Source organism: Pteronotus mesoamericanus, unplaced genomic scaffold (genome assembly GCF_021234165.1).
Source record: "Pteronotus mesoamericanus isolate MK-2021 breed Mesoamerican mustached bat unplaced genomic scaffold, CSHL_Meso_final contig_228, whole genome shotgun sequence".
In the NCBI taxonomy this organism is placed as follows: domain Eukaryota; kingdom Metazoa; phylum Chordata; class Mammalia; order Chiroptera; family Mormoopidae; genus Pteronotus; species Pteronotus mesoamericanus.
The window spans coordinates 4,150,095-4,169,306 of NW_026555095.1; the positions used below are offsets into that span (position 1 = coordinate 4,150,095).

At 38.8% G+C, this 19,212-nt stretch overlaps 1 protein-coding gene across 3 annotated transcripts in view; it reads left to right on the forward strand.

Moving 5' to 3' along the window:
* Positions 1 to 18,931, forward strand: part of LSAMP (limbic system associated membrane protein) — a 627,279-nt gene extending 608,348 nt beyond the window's left edge. For 2 of the 3 annotated variants that reach the window (XM_054572328.1, XM_054572329.1), the window contains one exon: positions 11,077 to 18,931. In XM_054572328.1, coding sequence (XP_054428303.1) covers positions 11,077 to 11,174 — 98 coding nt within the window. In that variant the 3' untranslated portion in view covers positions 11,175 to 18,931. Of the gene's footprint in view, positions 1 to 5,420; positions 5,454 to 11,076 lie in introns of all 3 variants that reach the window. The other variant, XM_054572327.1, reaches the window with a different exon arrangement.
* The last annotated feature ends 281 nt before the right edge of the window (positions 18,932 to 19,212 follow it).

The window sequence follows — 19,212 nt, forward strand, 5'->3', positions numbered from 1 at the left end:
AAAAAAAAAAGTGCCAGTAATTATTTTAGTTCTCTAATATGTCATTTTCAAAACCTGTGGCACATTAGAATACTGGCCTTCTAGAAAGAACTGTGCCATGCACAACAGAAAAGAGACTGTTTCCTTGTTCAAATGGCTGTGGGAGGTTAAAAAATGAGCCACTTATGTTCAAGTAAAACCCTGAAATTAGAAAAACTGCAAACATTGTAAACCCCCAAACTCCACATACGCTACATGTGGGTAGGAATGAATGCTTATAAGCAGAGGATTGGAGGGAAGTTGTCAGGAGTCAAAGTACTGAAACCAATTATTTTTTCTGTGGGTTTGTTGTACCCATACATGCTGGCACAGATAAAACTCAGAGCAGACAAAATGCCGAAATTGTTCATAAACATAGATATGAAAATTTTCTCAGGTAATTAGCAAGTTACCAAACTTTAAACTCTAAGTTTCTAATGAATCATTTCTCACCTTCACAATACTCACTATAATTGAGAGAGAGATTGAGAAAACTAATCATACCACATAATAGGAGATGAGACGTAAAACAAAAAGAATAAGTCTTCTGGCCTCTGAACAAAAAGAAAGCTTGGACTTTTATTTTCTAAGGTGTAAATTTTCATTAGTCATGAGGATGTCCTTAAACAAAGCTCAGCTCTTCAGGAATGTTTCTATCTGCCAGGATTTATGGATTGATGAAAGGCCCTCCTGGCCCCATATGGCTCTTCAAATGGCTGCATTCCCAACAACAATTCTGCCTTGGGATTAAGGCATGGTGGTTCCAAAAAGGGAATAGAACCTTCCCCTGTCTGTAATCTTAGCTAGGGCAGCTCTTGAGGTTTTAATTGATTCATTCGCCCACTCATTCGCTCATTCATTCATTCACTCCATTCGCCCATTCGTCCATTCATTCACTCAGACATTTATTCAGCAAATCTATGGGACATTTACTCTGCCAGAGAAGTACTGAGCTGAGGCTGCAGTAGAGAGTAGGAAGATATTGTCCATGCCCATGACAGAGGCTGAATCAGCTCTTCTTAATGCTGAAGGTTTGTTTAACATGGCTGGGTATAAAGAATCTAAAAGTCGAAGTCAAAGACAGATTACCATAAATAAATTTGTCAAGGGATTTCCTTTTTCTAGCATTATTTTATCCCCATTGCATCCTTGTGCCCCTTCATCAGGAGGTAATATCTAGGCTTATGATAACAATGCTTCCAGAGAATTCTAGAACTTTCCCTGTACTAGATTCCCCCAAAGTTTTATCCACTGTATAGTGGCAGTAGATTTATGGTTTTATTTTATTATTTGGATCTGTACTGTCATGCTTACTTGTTAAGTCTGTTTGCTAAAACAAGATATATATGTAGCAAGAAGTTTCTCTGAAAGGCATAAACCATAAGTTTTAGGTATATTGTAATGAGTGTCGGGGGTATACCTACAGAAATAATGTCCCTGGCAAGGCGTTTTCCTCAAGAACTCAAGATGACTTTGCAATAGAAAAATAAAAATAATTTTTATTGGTAAAAATGGAAATTTTTTTCTTGTCCAAAACAATAGGAAAGACTTTTTTGAAGAATAAAATTTCAGTCCTACTCTGAAAAAAATGTCGTTTATTTTTCCAATTACTGCCACCTGGTGGACAAAGGTGTTCCTTCAGTACATAAAACCATGTCTTAGTATTATCACAAGATGGCAGCACACAACCAGGTTTTTCAAAGAGCCAGGCCCAAAAATAGAATTTTAGCTCCTGCAAAGAACAATGTCTTATTCCAACAGAAGATGATTAAGTAGAAAATAATAGTATCAAATAAGCACTTAATTCTCTTGTACTAAACACAAATGGAATTCTGAATCTTAAGATCATTAGTATTTCACAAACCTGTTCATACATTGCAATAAGGAGTACTTCCTAAAATTTAAATGGTAAACTACTTTGCTTTTTAAAAATATTTCAGGCAAATGTATATTTTTATGATTCGTATGATATTTTCTTCATATAGTGTAATATTTTGGCAATGTTTTTAAATCCTTTTTTTAATGAGCTCTTTTTAATTGATTAGCAATAAATTAAGAATTCCATTTAGAACATAGAGACTCTTATCCAAGCCTGTGCCAGTGCCTGGTTAACCTAGGCATATTAGTAGTTTACTTCTAATGCTGCCTAATCAATCTGCTTCCCTAGCACTTCAGTGTACTAGCTTCTCTTAATATTTTGTTCATCCATATTGTTGCAGTAGATTTTTAACAATTCTTTATTCTTTGGACCTATAGTGCATGGCTTACTTGTTAAGATATATGTTTCTCAAGCCCTGGCTGGATTCCTCAATTGTTTAGAGTATTGTCCTAATATGCCAAAGTTGTGGGTTCAATCCACAGTCAGGACACATACAAGAATCAACCAATGAATACATAAATAGGTGGAATAACAAATCAAAATTTCTCTTTCTCTCCCTTTCCCTTCCTATCTCTAAAATCAGTTAAAAAAATTTCAGATATATTTTCCTTTTTTTTACCACCAAACTTTCACTGATTGTCTTTTGTAGAAGGCATTTATTACAACTCTTACACTCTTATTTATAAGCACATAATATGTGTTTGGCAGCATTCTAAGTATAGTATAATAATTGATTTAGCTAACTGATAGCACAAATTTATAAGAAACATGTTAATTAAATTTATTTTACAGATGATAAAATTGAGACAAAAAGAGGTTACTGGATTGTTTTTCTAGCTTAAGCAAAACCACAGGTTTTCCTCTCTACCCAGGTTCCTGAATGATTGCTTGCAATTATTCCCATGAGGCCTGTGGAGGAGGAATGGAACAGGGGGTATCAAGTGTTATTTACATAAAGATGGTCCCATCAGGAATCTATGCTCCTGAACACTGGTCTCAGCTCTGCTTCAGACTGTCTGACCTTTGGTAACTGATTAGCTTCTCTGGGCCTCAGTTTCCTCATATTGGGATGAGCATATTTTCTATAGTGCCTTTTCAACAATTTTTAAGGATATTTGTTGATTTCAAAAAGTTCTCAGAGCAAGCATTGTGAAAGAAAACAAGTAGCCGTGTGTTTCATATATAATTGAAACATTTCATATACAGTCGAAACAGTAGATGATCAGTATAGTCAACAGGTAGAGACTGGCGTTTTATATGTCAAGAGAACCTGGCTTCACATCTGGGGTGAGAGTGACATCAGTTGCTGGCTTCTGCTAAGACAGGGACAGAATTCTCCCTCTATCCTTCTGTCTGGACTGTCATACAGAATACATCCTTTACTTCTGTAAGTTCTGGACTAGCCCTTAGAGAACAGGAGGGTGGGTGCTGGCCAGTGACTGAAGTGCATCTGGAGGTCTACTAGGAAGCATGACACAAAAGGCTTTGATACTGGGCTTCCCCTCTACCCCATGTTAGGGAAACTGTCCTTACTTATGTGTAGCCACAGCTTGCCCTTTTGGACAGCCTGGCTGACAGTAGTTTTGCTGATGCTGAATTACAGCCAAACATTTTCAAAGCTTCGGACACTAGGACAATGGTGCTCTTCTTATAGCCATCTTAAGAATTCCAGAAAACAACATGCTATTTGAAGGCCTCTCCTTATAACCTTCTGTGGTTGGACTAATGAAAAATCTGCAAGTGAGGGGATTAATAGATTGTACTGAACCTCAGAAACTTTGCAGACCTGATTCTGAAGATCTGGCCCCTTTGTGCACAGTCACAGAATAAAGAATTTCGCTACTGAGATTCTCTGTTGTTTTAACAGAGTCTCAGATCCCCTGTTAGGGGGAGGCTTGGCAAATAGCTATTTTTCTCATATTTCATTGATTCTAGATCTTCTGCTGTGGCCCTCTGAGCATTCCGAGTGTCTTCCTGCACTGGCTGTGCTCCCACAGGAGCAGGCACAGATGCAGCGCCTGCTTCCACTGCACCTCCAGTCCAGGGGTGCGGGCAAGCAGTAATCAAAACTTCAGACAAACATACTTGAAACTAAGAATAAGATGAGTGTTCTGAAGGAGAGCAGAGCTTATGATAAAGGGACTTCATTTTACTGAAAAGACTGCCTTCCCTGTGGAACTTTTAACTGAATTTGGAAGGATGAGTGAAATTTCTAGTAGGGATATTATTGGGCCATCGGGCCCATGGGAGAGAGAGCATGGTACCATGGCGAATGGAGGAAGACGTGTGGTCTGGAATGTAGAGGAGATAAACACTGTTGAAGCTGGAGAGGTGAGGGCAGAGTCATGGGTGCCATACTAAGAATGCTGCTGTTTATCCTGGAAGCCACGAGAAAGCATCCGTGAGTTTCAAGCAGAACAGTGAGGCAACTAGATTTCCAATTCAAGATATTCTCTCTGGTTTCTGAGTCCAGTCAATTTACTTCCTTAGTGAAAGCATATTATTCAGAGATGATGCCAGACCATGTCCTGATCTTCAGGAAGAAGAAAATCATATCCCACAGCCATGGTTTGGGCTCCTCTATGTGATTAACCCCTCAGTTGGTCCTCAGGGTCAAAGTGGTATCCTATGGAAATTGTCCATATTTACTTCTGCAGATCTCAGAGTATTCTGGCTAAGTTAATAAGGATACTTCAGGGGGAATACAAGTATTTGACCTATTTGAGCTTTTCCAATCCTGAGATTTATTTAAAAATATTGAATATCTCTGCCTGCCAGTCTCTAGTCTAGGCCCCAGGGATACCATGGGTGACAAGTCACTATTGCTGCCTTCTGAAGTACCTAATGGAGAGAGAAACTCTAGACAAGCAACTAAGTCAATGTGTAACATGATGCCAGGTAACTATAAGTGCTATTAATATTAGTAAATCAGGGGGAAGGAATAGAAAGTAACAGAAGGGACCATTTTTTGATAAGGTGAGGGGAGAAGTCCTTCCTGAGGTAGCAACTAAAACATTTTACAGCAATCTGAATGAAGTGACTGAGTGAGCCAGGCAGAGATCTGGGGGAAGAACATTCCAAGCAGATGAAACAACAACTACAAAAGTTTTAAAGTTGAAATGCATTTACTGTGTTAGAAGAAAAGAAAAAGTGGAACAAACCAAGGGCAAAATGGTAGGATGGTGTTGGGAGCCACAGACATCCTATCACGTCACCAAATCACAATCAGGAGCTCATGTGCATGCCACATGCAGACTTTTGTCTGCATATATAACACATAGTATCCAGTATTTGTAGTTACACATTGATTTTGCCCTCCCCAACTGTACGTCATTTGTTCCAACCGACCAGTCTCTGTGTGCCTTCCTTTGTGTCTATGTCAGTGGGTGATTCTACTAGAATGGTTTTCTGCCTTTTCTCTGGTTCTCCTTTTGGTGGAGAGTACCAGACTACTTTTGTGCTTATACTCAATTGATAAAGAATTTTTTATCTGTTTTTGTTTTGCTAAATGTTTCTTTTTTAGAAATTGGCACCACCGTGCACTTCAAGCAAAAAGGTATGGTTCTTATTTCTAATTACCTTCTACATGTTAAAGTTAAAATTTCACAGCAGTGTGTTGGGGTCTTATACAGTGGAGTTTATTTCATCTCAAAAATTTGTAATGATAATTTCTATAACACATTTGCCACTATTTTGTCCTAAACTGTAAACTTTCTTCTTCACAAAAAGCCCCTGGTCTAACCCATGTGTACTCCATAGTTTTAAGTTACTCATTTTTAAATCTCTGGAACTGAGCAACGTATCCCGCCTCCCACTTTTCTTATCTTCAGCACCCATGGCTATTTCCTGCAGAGGTATGCTTTTGAAAATGTTCATTGCCCTGTGACAGGGCTCTCAGAAGAGACACAGAGCCTATTTTATCCTTACTTGTTGGCTATTCAAGTAGGTGTATTCCCAAGGAAAGTAGATCAGGATCTTCTAAAGTAAAACACTTGAGAATTTAATACTCCCTCCTGCCTCAGCGTTCCCCCAGGTCTTCATCTCACCTCCCCCTGCCACAGCACACCTGGGATCTCACAGGATTTGCCTTTTTGTGCCCTTCAACTGCCCCATGTAGTTCCATCAGCCATGTGGCATGTAGTTTGCATACTTTCCCCAACAGAGACAGTGCAATCAGGTTAAAGCGTCAACAAATGGACCCTAAAATGCAAACAATCACCAATTTTGAGGCACCCTCTTTACACACCCAACAGGAAGCTTCAGACCAGAGCCACAGAGGAGCCCACATGGCCAGACACCACCTTCCTTAATTCCTCAGGGCTGACCACCCGGATTGGTGATTGTCTCAGATGAAGATGTCTTCTCTGAACCTCAGAGGAGATGAGACAGCCAAGATGATTATCAATAGTAAAAACCTATTTCTGTGGGGTTTAGACCTCACCAGTGACCAGGAACCACAGGGATGATGGACACTCTGTCACTTACTCTCAGGAAAAATCCAGCACTTTGTTTATAACCACCTCTAGCCAGCCTTCCCAGGATGCAACCAGAAATATATATGTAGGACTAACATTTGGGACAAGAAGGTAAAGCTACTATCCAGTTCAGCCCGTCTCTCCCCAATGCTATGTTATCAATTGCAGATGAATCTTAAATAGTGGAACATATGGTACCTCAGGGCTTGTGTGTGGAGGGATAGAATCACCTGAAGGAATTCTAAGTATTGGCCTAAAATTTCACAATTTTTCATGCCAAAATATTTGGTGTTGATTTTTTGATGGAAAAGATAATAATTCCAACTTTACTGTGAGACTATTTCAGCCTTACCCAAGACTCACTTCATAGCGAAGGGAGATAATACATAAAAAATTATATAGGAGGAGCCCAAATTTAATTCTAAGACACCGTGCTCAAAAGAAACACCTCTTCTGATCTGCTCCAACTGAGATGACAGTATAGACTTGAATCCCCAGTTTAACCTGAGGAAGCTGTACTGGCTGAACATGGAGGGCAGGTGGCGCCAAAGTCCATCTTTTCAGGCTTCCCTTAAACATGGCTTCCCAGGACAGCTCCTGCCTTTATCTGCGCAGCTGAATACTATCTAGGGGAGACTGTTTTTCTCTTTCACTTAATTATCGTTTTGTATATTGTTTAGGTTCCAGTCTTATTTTCAGTCACTCAGTCAGCCCTTAGTAATTCTAAGAATAATTCAAACTTAAACTTGCCTGGCCTTCTTCTCTCATATGGCAGACCTATGTGCAGGAAGACAATTATGATTGACCTCCATTGCTTAGTGGATTTGAAAATGTTCATTGCCCTGTGACAGGGCTCTCAGAAGAGACACAGAGCCTATTTTATCCTTACTTGTTGGCTATTCAAGTAGGTGTATTCCCAAGGAAAGTAGATCAGGATCTTCTAAAGTAAAACACTTGAGAATTTAATACTCCCTCCTGCCTCAGCGTTCCCCCAGGTCTTCATCTCACCTCCCCCTGCCACAGCACACCTGGGATCTCACAGGATTTGCCTTTTTGTGCCCTTCAACTGCCCCATGTAGTTCCATCAGCCATGTGGCATGTAGTTTGCATACTTTCCCCAACAGAGACAGTGCAATCAGGTTAAAGCGTCAACAAATGGACCCTAAAATGCAAACAATCACCAATTTTGAGGCACCCTCTTTACCAGTGGATTGTCCAACAACCACTGAGGCTGTTACTAATGATTATTTTGAATAAATGTAGTTCCCAATCCAGGAAATGAGCCCTAAATACCCAGGAGAAGCAACAGAATTGCATTGGTCAGACCTGATCCAGGGGTAATCCAAACATCTATAGTTACTAACAGTAATGGTTCTCCTACCATTTGTTGAATGTTTACCAGATACCACCCATGAAAGTGTGTGCACACACACATACACACATTCAGCATGTGGCTAACAGCCAAGATATGACATTTGTCTGTTATATGAAGAATGTGTAGCAATTCTTGAACTGTGGTTCTAGTCACCCATCTATTCTTAAGGCTAAGATTATGTTTGCACACTCTTATTCTCATTATATCTGTCTGTATACAAAAGTACTTGCTGAGCCTGGCCATCTGGTGTGGGAAATAAGATTTATCATTTGCATTTCCACATATAAGCAGAAATTTCATAACTATGAACTAACACATAATTAATGATTATGATGATTATTTTTCCCTGAAATGGCCATTAACTGAAGTACTCTCCTACACAGTCATCTATACATATCTATGAGTATAATTGCGTACACACTTGTGATGATTCCCCAACTGTCACCCGTTTACCCTTGCATTTTTCGAGCCTATTTATTTACTCTCAAAACCAATTGTGAAAGAGCAAGTCATGTAAGTACATCAAATAGCTATATGAGAGCACTTAATAAATAATCATTGATAGAGATGAAGATATCTTTAACAGATCCACAAACTTCACTTCAAATATGTAACAGTTTTATTAAGGATAACATTAAAGATTATTAACACAGTCATATACTGAGATTTCCTATATGTGACATAGAATACCATGTGAAAGTAAAAGTTCATTCTTAATTATGTGTATGAGAAGACCAACAGTACCTGTGTATATTGTGTGTGTGTATATGAATATGCATAGAACATATATTCTTCTCTTTGTATCTACGTATATATGTGGGTCCATACATTAGAAAAGTGTTATATTGAACATGTTTATCTAGGCTTATATATGTCTATATTGCAATGAAAGAATTTCTGCCTTCTCAAAATTTACTACCCTTCACATAAAATGATAAGGCTAAGTGTTTGAGATTTCTGCACGCGCCACTCAACTCCAAGATGCCTGACAGATAATCTAGCCTTCTCCTGCTCTAAAAACAAGATTAAGAAAATAGGCAGAATTAGACTCTTTATGAAGATCTGTTTCACACTATCCCTAGAACAAAACAAAAATCATTTTTGTTTAACCACATATGGCCTCAATTTGTGTGTAGTCTTTCTCTGCTTTGGAAGCCTCACTGACACACTGATTCAAACAAATGTGCCACAGAGCTCATCCCATCTATATAGCATGTAGAAGGACTCAGACGGCCTTCAGGCCAGAGCCCTGGGGAATTGCCATTAAGTGAGCTCAAAGACACCAGGGGTGACAGGGAAGGGGGCCAGGGAGGGAGTGCATTAGGAATGGCATTGAGCTAAGATTCTGAACACCTGGATTCCAGTGCCTTGGTCCACAGTTAACTCATCAGGTGCCTTATACAGTGTACATGATCTTCTTGAACCTTAATTTCTCATGAAAAGCGTGAACCTGAAGGTACCTAAACGCCTTTTCATTAATATGATCCTAGAGCCATTCAGAAAATTAAAGGATTGATTGAATATTTAAAATTTTAATCTGTATTTCCATGTCTTTACATATAATAAAGCTCATTTTACACTATAAATATACTGTTTGAAGTTTGTATATATTCACATCTTTATAATATTTTCAAAAAGGCATTCTAGTACAAATGTTCTATTGAAATCATTTTTATTTTTAAGATAATGACTGCCTTTGTATTGTTTTGTTTGTCCTGGCTATTGTTTAAACAAACAAAACTTTCATTTGTCAAATGTTTGACAAGAGGTTCATTGGCACCCCTTCACTGGGTAACTTCGCTGTGTAGTAGGACAGGCGAAGTTTCCAAAACCAGCTGCCTGGGTAAAAAACCCCAGCTTGCTTGCTGTGGAAACTTGTGCAAGGGATTTTCCCTCTGTCTGCTATTATTTCACTGTGAACCAGGGTTCACCATAGCACCTGCCTCAGAATGTGGTTGTGTGCTCTTATTTGTAAAGCATTTATTACAGTACCCTGTTGTAGTAAGAGCTACTTAATTGTTTACTGGTTTTGTTTGCTTGCCCTTGCTATTGTTATTTACAAAAATACATAGAATAGGAGAACGTTCTTGAATTCAAAATTTTCCCTGTTCTTTTACCTCTGATCTGCTATGTCTGTTGACAATTTTGGCAACATTCACATACCAGAGGATGTTTCCAACACACTTGCAAACCATCGTAAGTTTAAACACACATGCACACACACCCACATACACACTCATTCTCATCGTCTGCCTATATACCCTCAGAACGTCAAAGTGATCCAAAATTATGGTCACACTGATTGCTCTTTTGAATGTCATCATCTAAGCATACAGCCTTAAACCTCAAAGTCTTGGTTGTGAAAAATACTAATATTTCCTTCTTATAATTAATCTATACAAACAGAACTGTACAAAAGGAGAGAGTGCTTTGCTTCTAAGCAAAGCACAGAAGACAAGCTCTTTAGACCTACATTTTCCTCTCCAATCCAATCTACCTCTTGGATCTATAGCCACACACACCCCTAGTCAAGTCCAAGTGGGGAAAACCAGGTGGCTGCGGGCAACGCACAGACTGTCACTCTAGAACAAATTCTGGGCAAGTTCAAGTCTCAGCTCTGCTTCTGGTTTGGACTTGCCTCTTAAACACTCAGGTCTGTTTGTTCATTGCTTCCTGTTGTTGCCTTTGCTTTTGATTTTTAAAGGGTCAGATAAAGAGTTTGGACTGGACGATCCCCCTGCTTCCTCTTAAAACTCTGCAATGAGTTGACTTGTTTTCCACCTTGCAGCTAAAGTGTCACCAGTCATCAATATTACTTTCAAACAGTTCCCCTCCCTATAGCCAATAAATAATTACTGCTTCCCCCCTGAGAAACAAGAGAGTCACAGATTGGTTCCATGTTTTATTGATGGAGAAGCTGTGATAAATCAGCTGAAGGAGCCTGTGTCTGGCTACAAAAGGACCCTCACCAATGCCTCACATATTGATGGTGCTGGCATCAAGGGCCGTGTGAGTGGAGTGTGCAAGAGGAGGTTGGTTTGGAGGAGCCCTCTGCACCATCAGAGGGATCAGTGATAGCCAGTTTAGGGCCTTCTCTGATGGAGCATTCTATATTTAGAGGTGTTTCAATCAATGACACTTATAGCTCAATAAGAAGGATTCAGGAAAGATTGTAAGCTCTTGTTGGGCTGTATGTAAGCACACTGACTTCAAAGCAGTGGTACCTGGCCCGCTCTCACCTTAGATACAGTCAGCAGTCTGCTGTAACATAGAGTGGGCTGGACATAACTTTTCTCTTTTCTCTCTCTCTCTCTTTTTTTGCACTGCAGGACCTGGGTCGGTGAGAGGAATAAACGGATCCATCAGTCTGGCCGTACCACTGTGGCTGCTGGCAGCATCTCTTCTCTGCCTTCTCAGCAAATGTTAATAGAATAAAAATTTTAAAATAATTTTAAAAAACACACAAAAAATGTGTCACACAGGATACAGAGAGAGAGAGAGAGATGGGGGGAGACTGTTTATTTCACAACTTTGTGTGTTTATAAATAAAGGGGGAAATAAGAAAAGGAAGAAGAAAATACAACATTTAACACAATTTCAAAGTCCATCAATAAACATTTGAGTATAATTCAGGGTGGGAAAGTTCTACCAGGATATGTGTATATCTAAGCAAATGTATGCTGTGTGAAGACTACGTCATACTAAGGACATCCAGATGTTGTAAAAATAAGACAAGTGAAGAAGTACCCGAAGGACATTAACCCCACACACACTCTTTATCCTTCCTTCATCTTTTTTCATCCCTGAGGAAAAAAAAATAAGGTCTTGCTTTTGGTGTGTATATTTCCATCATCTTTTTATTGTTTTTCATTTGAGCTGACTCATAGCCATTTCAGACTACCAATGAAATCCAAGCAGGCTTTTCTGCCTCCACTCTCCCCAGTTTTTAAGGCCATCTCCTCCCCCTTCAGTATGTTCTCTCTCCCTACACCCATCCCAGATTGTCCCTTTTAATCTCCGCCTGTCCCCGGCCACCTCTCTACTCCACCGTCCCCGAGCACTAGTCATGCCGCAAATGCTAGGAAGTGCCATTTTAATTTCTCCACTGCGCGTGCGTGCTCATGTCTTTCGCTCTCACGTGGGTGTACATGTGTGTGAGCGTGTGTGTCCCTCTAAAGCATGCCAAGGGAATGGTCCATGTGTACATAGACTTCGTGCTGTAGATACTGTCCCGCATTGTAATTCTGAGGCGCAGCTGTGACAAGTTGCTAGGGGACGTGGTGGGGAAGGAGGCAAAGAGCAAAGGCCCGTCCCACCCATGGCAGTCACATGACATCAATGTGTATTCAAACCAAGCTGTGCCCCGTCTAAGGGCAGAACCTCATATTTCTCCTAGTCCAATCATCAGAACCCAGTAGAGAGTCACTCAGAATATCACTGTAAATGAAAGTGCCTACTATTGATGGGGTGAGCAAACAGTAGAGAGAATCAGTGACATGGATGAGGTGACTTAGGAGAGAAGGTTTCTGATTTCACTCTTGTTCCATGAGTCTGAGGGATTCATAGATTTGCTGGCTTACTGCAGGCTGGGTCCTGCTCTGCTGCAGGGGTGAGTAGCATGTGCTGAATAAATCCCCAGATGCAGGGAGGTCTCCAAGTGTTAACTCCCAATGAAAGGATAAGGAGCCACATGGAGATCTTAAGCAGCCCCATGTTGCCCCCTCCCTCATCTTCAAGTAACACAGCATTTGCCCCATGGATTCCTCTGAGCAGAGATTATTTCCTATTTCAGATAAAATACAAAGAGAGTGAGTGGAGCAGGAGAAGTGGACAGATGCTCAGATCCTTACTCATATTGTCGAGATATGGACAGAGCTCTATCACAAAGCATTGATCATGATAACAAGGAATCCACTCCTGTGCTCCTTTGCAGATTTTTGCCCTGGTGCTCTAGGCTGATACATTATTTGGTTGTCCACATTACCTCCCTTCTGTTCCACTGATAGTGTTTGCAGCACCATTGTTCATAGTAGCCCACCATTATTCTAGGCCAGGCCACTAGGAATGGAGTTATATTCCAATTTCCCTGCTCACTTTTGGCTTGTAGTCTCCTGAAAAAAGATACAGTGGGGGATACACTGTTTAAGTCTACATCAGCAAGTATCATCTTGCCATTAACACTGAAATGTGAGTTAGTAAGTCTTAACCAAAAGAGTTGGGAAACGTGTAATAATTTATGCAGAAGTTGCATGCTTACCACAAAGCTTGGCATCATCACAACAGAAGGATTTTCTCAGGAAAGACCTTGCAAGGAGAGCTGGCTCAATGTGCATAGTTAGCTTTGTCATGAAACCAACACTATAGGAGACATTGGAAGTGACTCAGCTTATGAAAAGACAGATGATTATTATCGAGGTCATAATTGGAAGTATTTCAGCAGAGCCAAATGTGGTACCTCACCAAATTTTGGAACATGAAAAATAGCTGTCATATGATATAAAGCAGGAAATTTCATAACTACAAATAAAAAATAAGGAAGGAATGAAAGGGAGGGAGGGCAGGAGGATGGAAGGAAAGAAGAAGGAAGGAAAATTTCTCTTGACGGATGTTAATTCAAGGCTCTTTGCAATGTATCTATGAACATAATAATCTCCTTGATAAACAGTATTTTAATTTCTTCTAAGAAATTCCATTGGTTTTTTAGAAGTTTATCACCAGTCTTCTTTTAAGATTTTATAGTTTAGACATAAAATGGAAGAACAAATTGGGCTTGGGGATCAGTAAGAGCATTTATGACAAATGCTGCTATGGATAGGAAACTACTAAAACACAGGGAAGGTTGGCCATATTCCTATGCAGCATCAACTTACTGACAATCAGGGACTTCTCTAACGATTTGGTCTTAGTACAGGATTAAAAGTTTATCATCCTTGATGATAAATGTTCCTCATATATACGAAGAGCCAGCCATGTCCTTAAGTAGAAGCTTTAGAAGAATACATGCTAATTTAAAGATATATAAGGAAAGTAACAGGAGTTAATTCAGCTTAGTATCAGTTTCAGGAACAGATCTCGGTGGCATGTCACAGATTTTAGTCATACACCTAGATTTCTTATTGTCCCCACCCCATCATAAGGACAAGGTCTTGGTTTTATGGAAGCAGATTCTCCATTGAAAGGAATGTCTTTGCCTTGTCAGCACCATTTGTTCCCTGAGTTTTAATATAATGGACCATATATTAAACATAATTAAACATATATTGAATATTGTGGTTTTTGCATATATCTCTGGCAGGATCTGGGAATTTAAAAGTCATCTTGGCTCCTGTTTCAGAGCAAACATGGACCTCAGTAATCTTATACGTTTGAGAATGTCTCTAAGCAATGTGAAGAATGGAGAAAGATCAGAAAAAAGGTAAAAGCCAGAGGACTGTCACCAAGAAACTGAGTCTGAACATGGGACTTCTTGGAATTAAGTTCATTAGTTCATCATATTGCTATAAATCCCCTCAACAATTTTGTCCACTGGTAATCAAAGCTTAAACCCTAAACTGAAAAGAACCCACAGTTTAGAAACAATACACTGAGAAGAGTGAAGCGCATCAATTAATCTGAATAGCTATATGTTTAATGTTATTCATATGCAAAAGAAACGTCATTACAAAACATAATCCTTAGACTCAATTTCCAATTTTCAAAAAAGCAGAAATGACCTTGACCCAGGGCACTTTCTGAACTATGAGAACTAATCTTAGGTCTTACAGCTGCAGAAGTATATGTTCTGGACAACTGTTCATCAGAAGCTATTTGTCTTACTTCTTTTGAGACATAATATCCTTCTGCCCTAAAAGAGGTGAGGCTTATGGGAAAGTCATTGAGTTTTCTGTTGGAAAGAATTGTCTCATTGACCTTCGCCTTCTCTCCCAAGTCAAGCAGACTTCTCCCTTGTCATGGGCATTTTTTAACTATATATTCAGACAACTGGGGCTATTCATAGAGACCTTGTAAAAGTACTCGTGATTTTTATGTTCTTGGAGGACAGAAACAAAAATCTGTTTCTCCTCCAAAAATGGACATACCTCCTTTGCACACGAAAACTAGACTCCTCAGTGTGAAATTGTATCTGAGTTATCACCTACTAAGTTGTTAGCTTCTCAACTACTCCAGAGTCACAGTTTCCATCCCCTGGTTGGTTGTGGTTTGACTGTTTCTATTGGCTTGTTGCCCAGATTTTCTCATTTTGGTTTTCGTAGGCCTTGAATTATTTGTGGAAAATAATATATGTGTGTATGTATTATTTTTTATCTTTACAGATGCTATATTTGCAATATTATGTGTATTAGAAGACAAATCTAGAATAACTGTTTAAACTAAAAGGAAGAAGCATACTGAATTTGGTTTAAGAAAAAAGGAGCTATGCTTCATTTAGAAAGTCATAGAGCCCCATTTTTTCTATTTCGTTATTATTTATTTAAAAGGAATTTGTTTATGGACCATGTTCCTTGGGATTATTTTCCTCTTTACCTTCAAAACCTTTGAGATTAAATTTAGTCTTGGTTCTCAATTACTATCATTTTTATAGAAATATGAGTGTAATGAAATATCTGACCTATAAAAACTATTATTTTGAGACAAATGTTAAATATACCAGAAAATAATAAGACCATGAGTTAAGAAATGCAAATCAGTCTAGAAAGTCTCCTTTCTTAAGTTTTCTAAATATTTCTCCTACAAAGACTGCATTTGCCTCAGTGATGTAAATTTTCCACCATGGTTGGCATAGATCTGTACACATCTCCATAAATGCAAAATGGAGTTTATATTTATGTGCATACTAGTGAAAGAAGAGTAAACTATTCTCATTGGCATGTAGCTATGTTGTCAAATGTGGCCCACTGAAATTCAAGAAGGAATTTTTCACCCAGCAATGCACATTATTTTCCTCCTGACCAGGAAGCTGGTGTTAACATTAGGACTAGGTTTAATACTACACTACTGCAAATGTGTATGGATATTGTGAAAAACTTATTTTAAAACCTTGATTTCTTTTCAGCATATTTACATACTTGTGTGCTGATTAATAAATTAGGCACCAATCATGTGTAAATCAATGTAAATCACTAGTTTATGTACATAATATAAACTATGTAAACTTCAGTTTTCAGGCAAAGCCCAAGTTCAGCTAAGCCTGTGAATCTTAAAGAAAAAAAATATATTGAAATAAATAAATACCAAAGCATTTCATGGTCAGAATGGGAAGAAGCATGACTAATGGCACAAAAGCAAGGTTGCCCCAGGAAAAGGAAGCAGACCCACAGGAAGTGTTTGAGGTTCATATCCCGCTCAAGGCACAACAAGCCACCTCTCTGTGCCTTCAGGACCTAAGTGGAGTTTTTCCCAACTGATTCCACAGTAGTCTCACATGACCCCAAAGCAAGGGGAATGAGGAGAGAGAGAGAGGAAGGAGTTTTAAAGGTTCTTGTGTATGGTGCATCAGCTCCCAAGTATCTTCTTGTTACTTTTTAATCACTGTCTAAGATGTCTTATTGAAATAGCTCCAAGGAAGTCAATTATAACACACCTTGATGAACAAAATATTACTTAGTTTTTGTTTTCCATCCACCAAAGACATCGGGAAAGCTTCTATGTCAACTTCATCATAAGAAACTGTGGGATATAAGAAATATGGTATATCTTTGAGGAATATCCTGCTTAATCACTCTAGGAAATAACTACTTTTATTTAATCCAGTAGATTTCCATGTCTACATATCTATCCTGAATATTGCAAATGAGAACAAAATCATTTCAATTGGGAGTATCTCCCTTGGACACTTTCTCTTGGAGTCTTTTTGAAATATCTGATGTATTTAACAGACAGATATACTTTTTCTAGAATCCAAACAACTGAGGCCTAAAGATTCATTGAAGAAATGACTTCAAGGACCACATGAATTTTCTGAAAAACTGTATTAGAAAGAAATTTAGGTCAAATTAAGAGTACACTTAAAATATACTCCTTTATCCAGGATTCATGACAACTTTAAAGTGGGGTGGAAAGTGTACTGGATTAGGACTCAGGAGAATTGGATTTTATCCCTGTGTCCAGCCACAGACAAGCTGTGTGACCTTAAGCAAGTCATTAAACCTTCCTGATTCTTGGTTTTCTCATCCTTGAAAGTGAGGAATTTGGGTGACATCTGTAAAACCTCTGTCAACTCTAAGCTCTCTGATTCTGAACAAGAATCTAATACCACGCAGTGCTGTGCCCTGCTAATCATTCCAAGCAGTTGCTTGTCATCTCTAGTTTGGTCTCTGGACTATCTACTTTTCGCAGAATCATCATTCCATCATCTCCATTTCAAAAGCCAAAGCTTCCTAGAATGTAGGATCCCTGGACTGGTTCTAATTTTATTCTGATCAAAACTTCTTAGCAATGTCGAGAAGGGACACATTCAGACTAAACTAAAGGCACTGAAGTAGCTAGAGTTATTTCCTTATTTATAATAAAAATCTAACTGTTGAATTATATCCTAATAAGCTTTCACAGGAAGGAAAATAATCAAATTGGGTATTATGCATGTAACAAGTGAGGAAGTTGTGCATATGAAAGTAAACACCAGTTTCCTCTCATCTTGGGCCAAGCGTCTCACTTTAGTAAATGTATGTCCTTGAAAACACTTTGCTTGTGCTGATGACAGTAAGCATGTGGTCCTAGGCAGATTCAAAAGGCAGTTCCATGAGAAACAGGCAAGATTATATATTGTTTTGGAAGGAATTTCTTATGGCATAAGTTTTCCTAAACTTGACTATGAAGTCAAGCAAGTGCATGGAGAGAAAACAATCCTCATTTTTAAAAAGTACATGTCAATGCCATCTAAAGAAGACAAGTTGAAAAAAGGACAAAAATAAACACACTGTAGGAGGTTACAGAGATGATTATGTAAGCGTTGTTGTAAAGGCCAAAAACCAAATGTGAAAGTTCAGTTCTCTGAGAGAAGAGTAAGCACAAAGGATGGTTTCTCGGTTGTTAATTAGGAATTACTTTCTTGTGCCATGTTCTGGATGGATTGAGCACAGACCCACTTGTCTTGACCCATCACAGTATAGCCCCACACTCTCCTAGAGGCTCAAATTAGCGTCTGTCCAATGGTAACTTTCCATGCATTGCCTAAGAGAACAGAAAGAATCAAAGTCTCCTGTACATTAGAGCAGGGATTACACATAACTTTCCAGCGTTACTATCACTTTACGTATATAAGGAAATGCAACATACTTAGAATACTTACAAAGCTCCCCTAAGTGGGAGAATGACCTGTCCACAGGATAACTCCCCATTTCTGTGGATATTTCAGAGGGGCCTCTTTTTGAGTGGTGCTCCTGGTTCTGCTCCTGCAGCTGTGTTCTCTGTATAAGCCCTTTCTGTGTAAAGCCAGGCACAGAGTTAAAATCTGCTTCTTGCAAATGAAAACACCTGAACTACTAGCTTCATGGCACGTGGCAGTAATTCTAAGCTATCTGAAGCCTTTTTGAACCCACTTCCCTAAGTCTTTGCTCTTCACCAGCCAATGTAAGTGGTACATCCTGGTGAATTATTGCCAAGTTCTGCAACCTAAGTATTTACTGGGAGTGGGAGAAGGTTAAAGGGAGGAAATTACAGGGGGAAAGAAGCATGGGAGAAAACCTCCAACTCCCTCTTGCCGCCCCCAGTGCTTCACCCCTTCCTTCTCACTGCTGTACTGAATGGTGTATAAATCCTGCTCTTGGTTAGAATTCTCCTTATTAACAGTGTTATATACATATAAATATATATATAAATATATAAATATATTCCTTTTTTCAGCCCTGTAGACATCAACAGAACTTTCCTTGATATAAACACATGACCATCTTTTGTTTTTTTGTTGTTGTTGTTTTTGGTTGTTCAAGGTTTTTAATTTTTGTTTATTGGGTGGATTTTTTTCCTCCTGGATACTAGCTCTGTGAAGAAACATAAAAAGCGCAGTGTGTGTACAAAAAATTAAAATTAAAAAAAAAAGCTTTTTTCCTTTTCTTTTTCAATGTATTTAAATTCTGTTTCTCTCTTCTGTTACTTTACACGTATGAATGCTCTGCTCTTCTGTGATCTTAAAACAAAATGAAATAAATGTGAAAAGGAGATGTGTCTTCATTGACCTGAGTCAGTGATCTTGTGGTTGAATGCACTGCTTCTTGGAAGTGTTCATGAATATAAGATAGGGAATGAAGCCAATGATAATGAATATCACGTGAGCAAAGAGTGGACAAAACACTGAAGAATCACTTGAAGTCTCTCTATCAATGTTTCTTTTCTCTCACAGAAGGGAATGCGATACTTAAAATAATGGTCTTCATCGAAGCAAAGAGATTATCTGAAAGTTTCTCTTTTTCTCTCTTACAGGATCATACACAACAAGCACAAATTACCATTGGGAAGCTACAAATAAA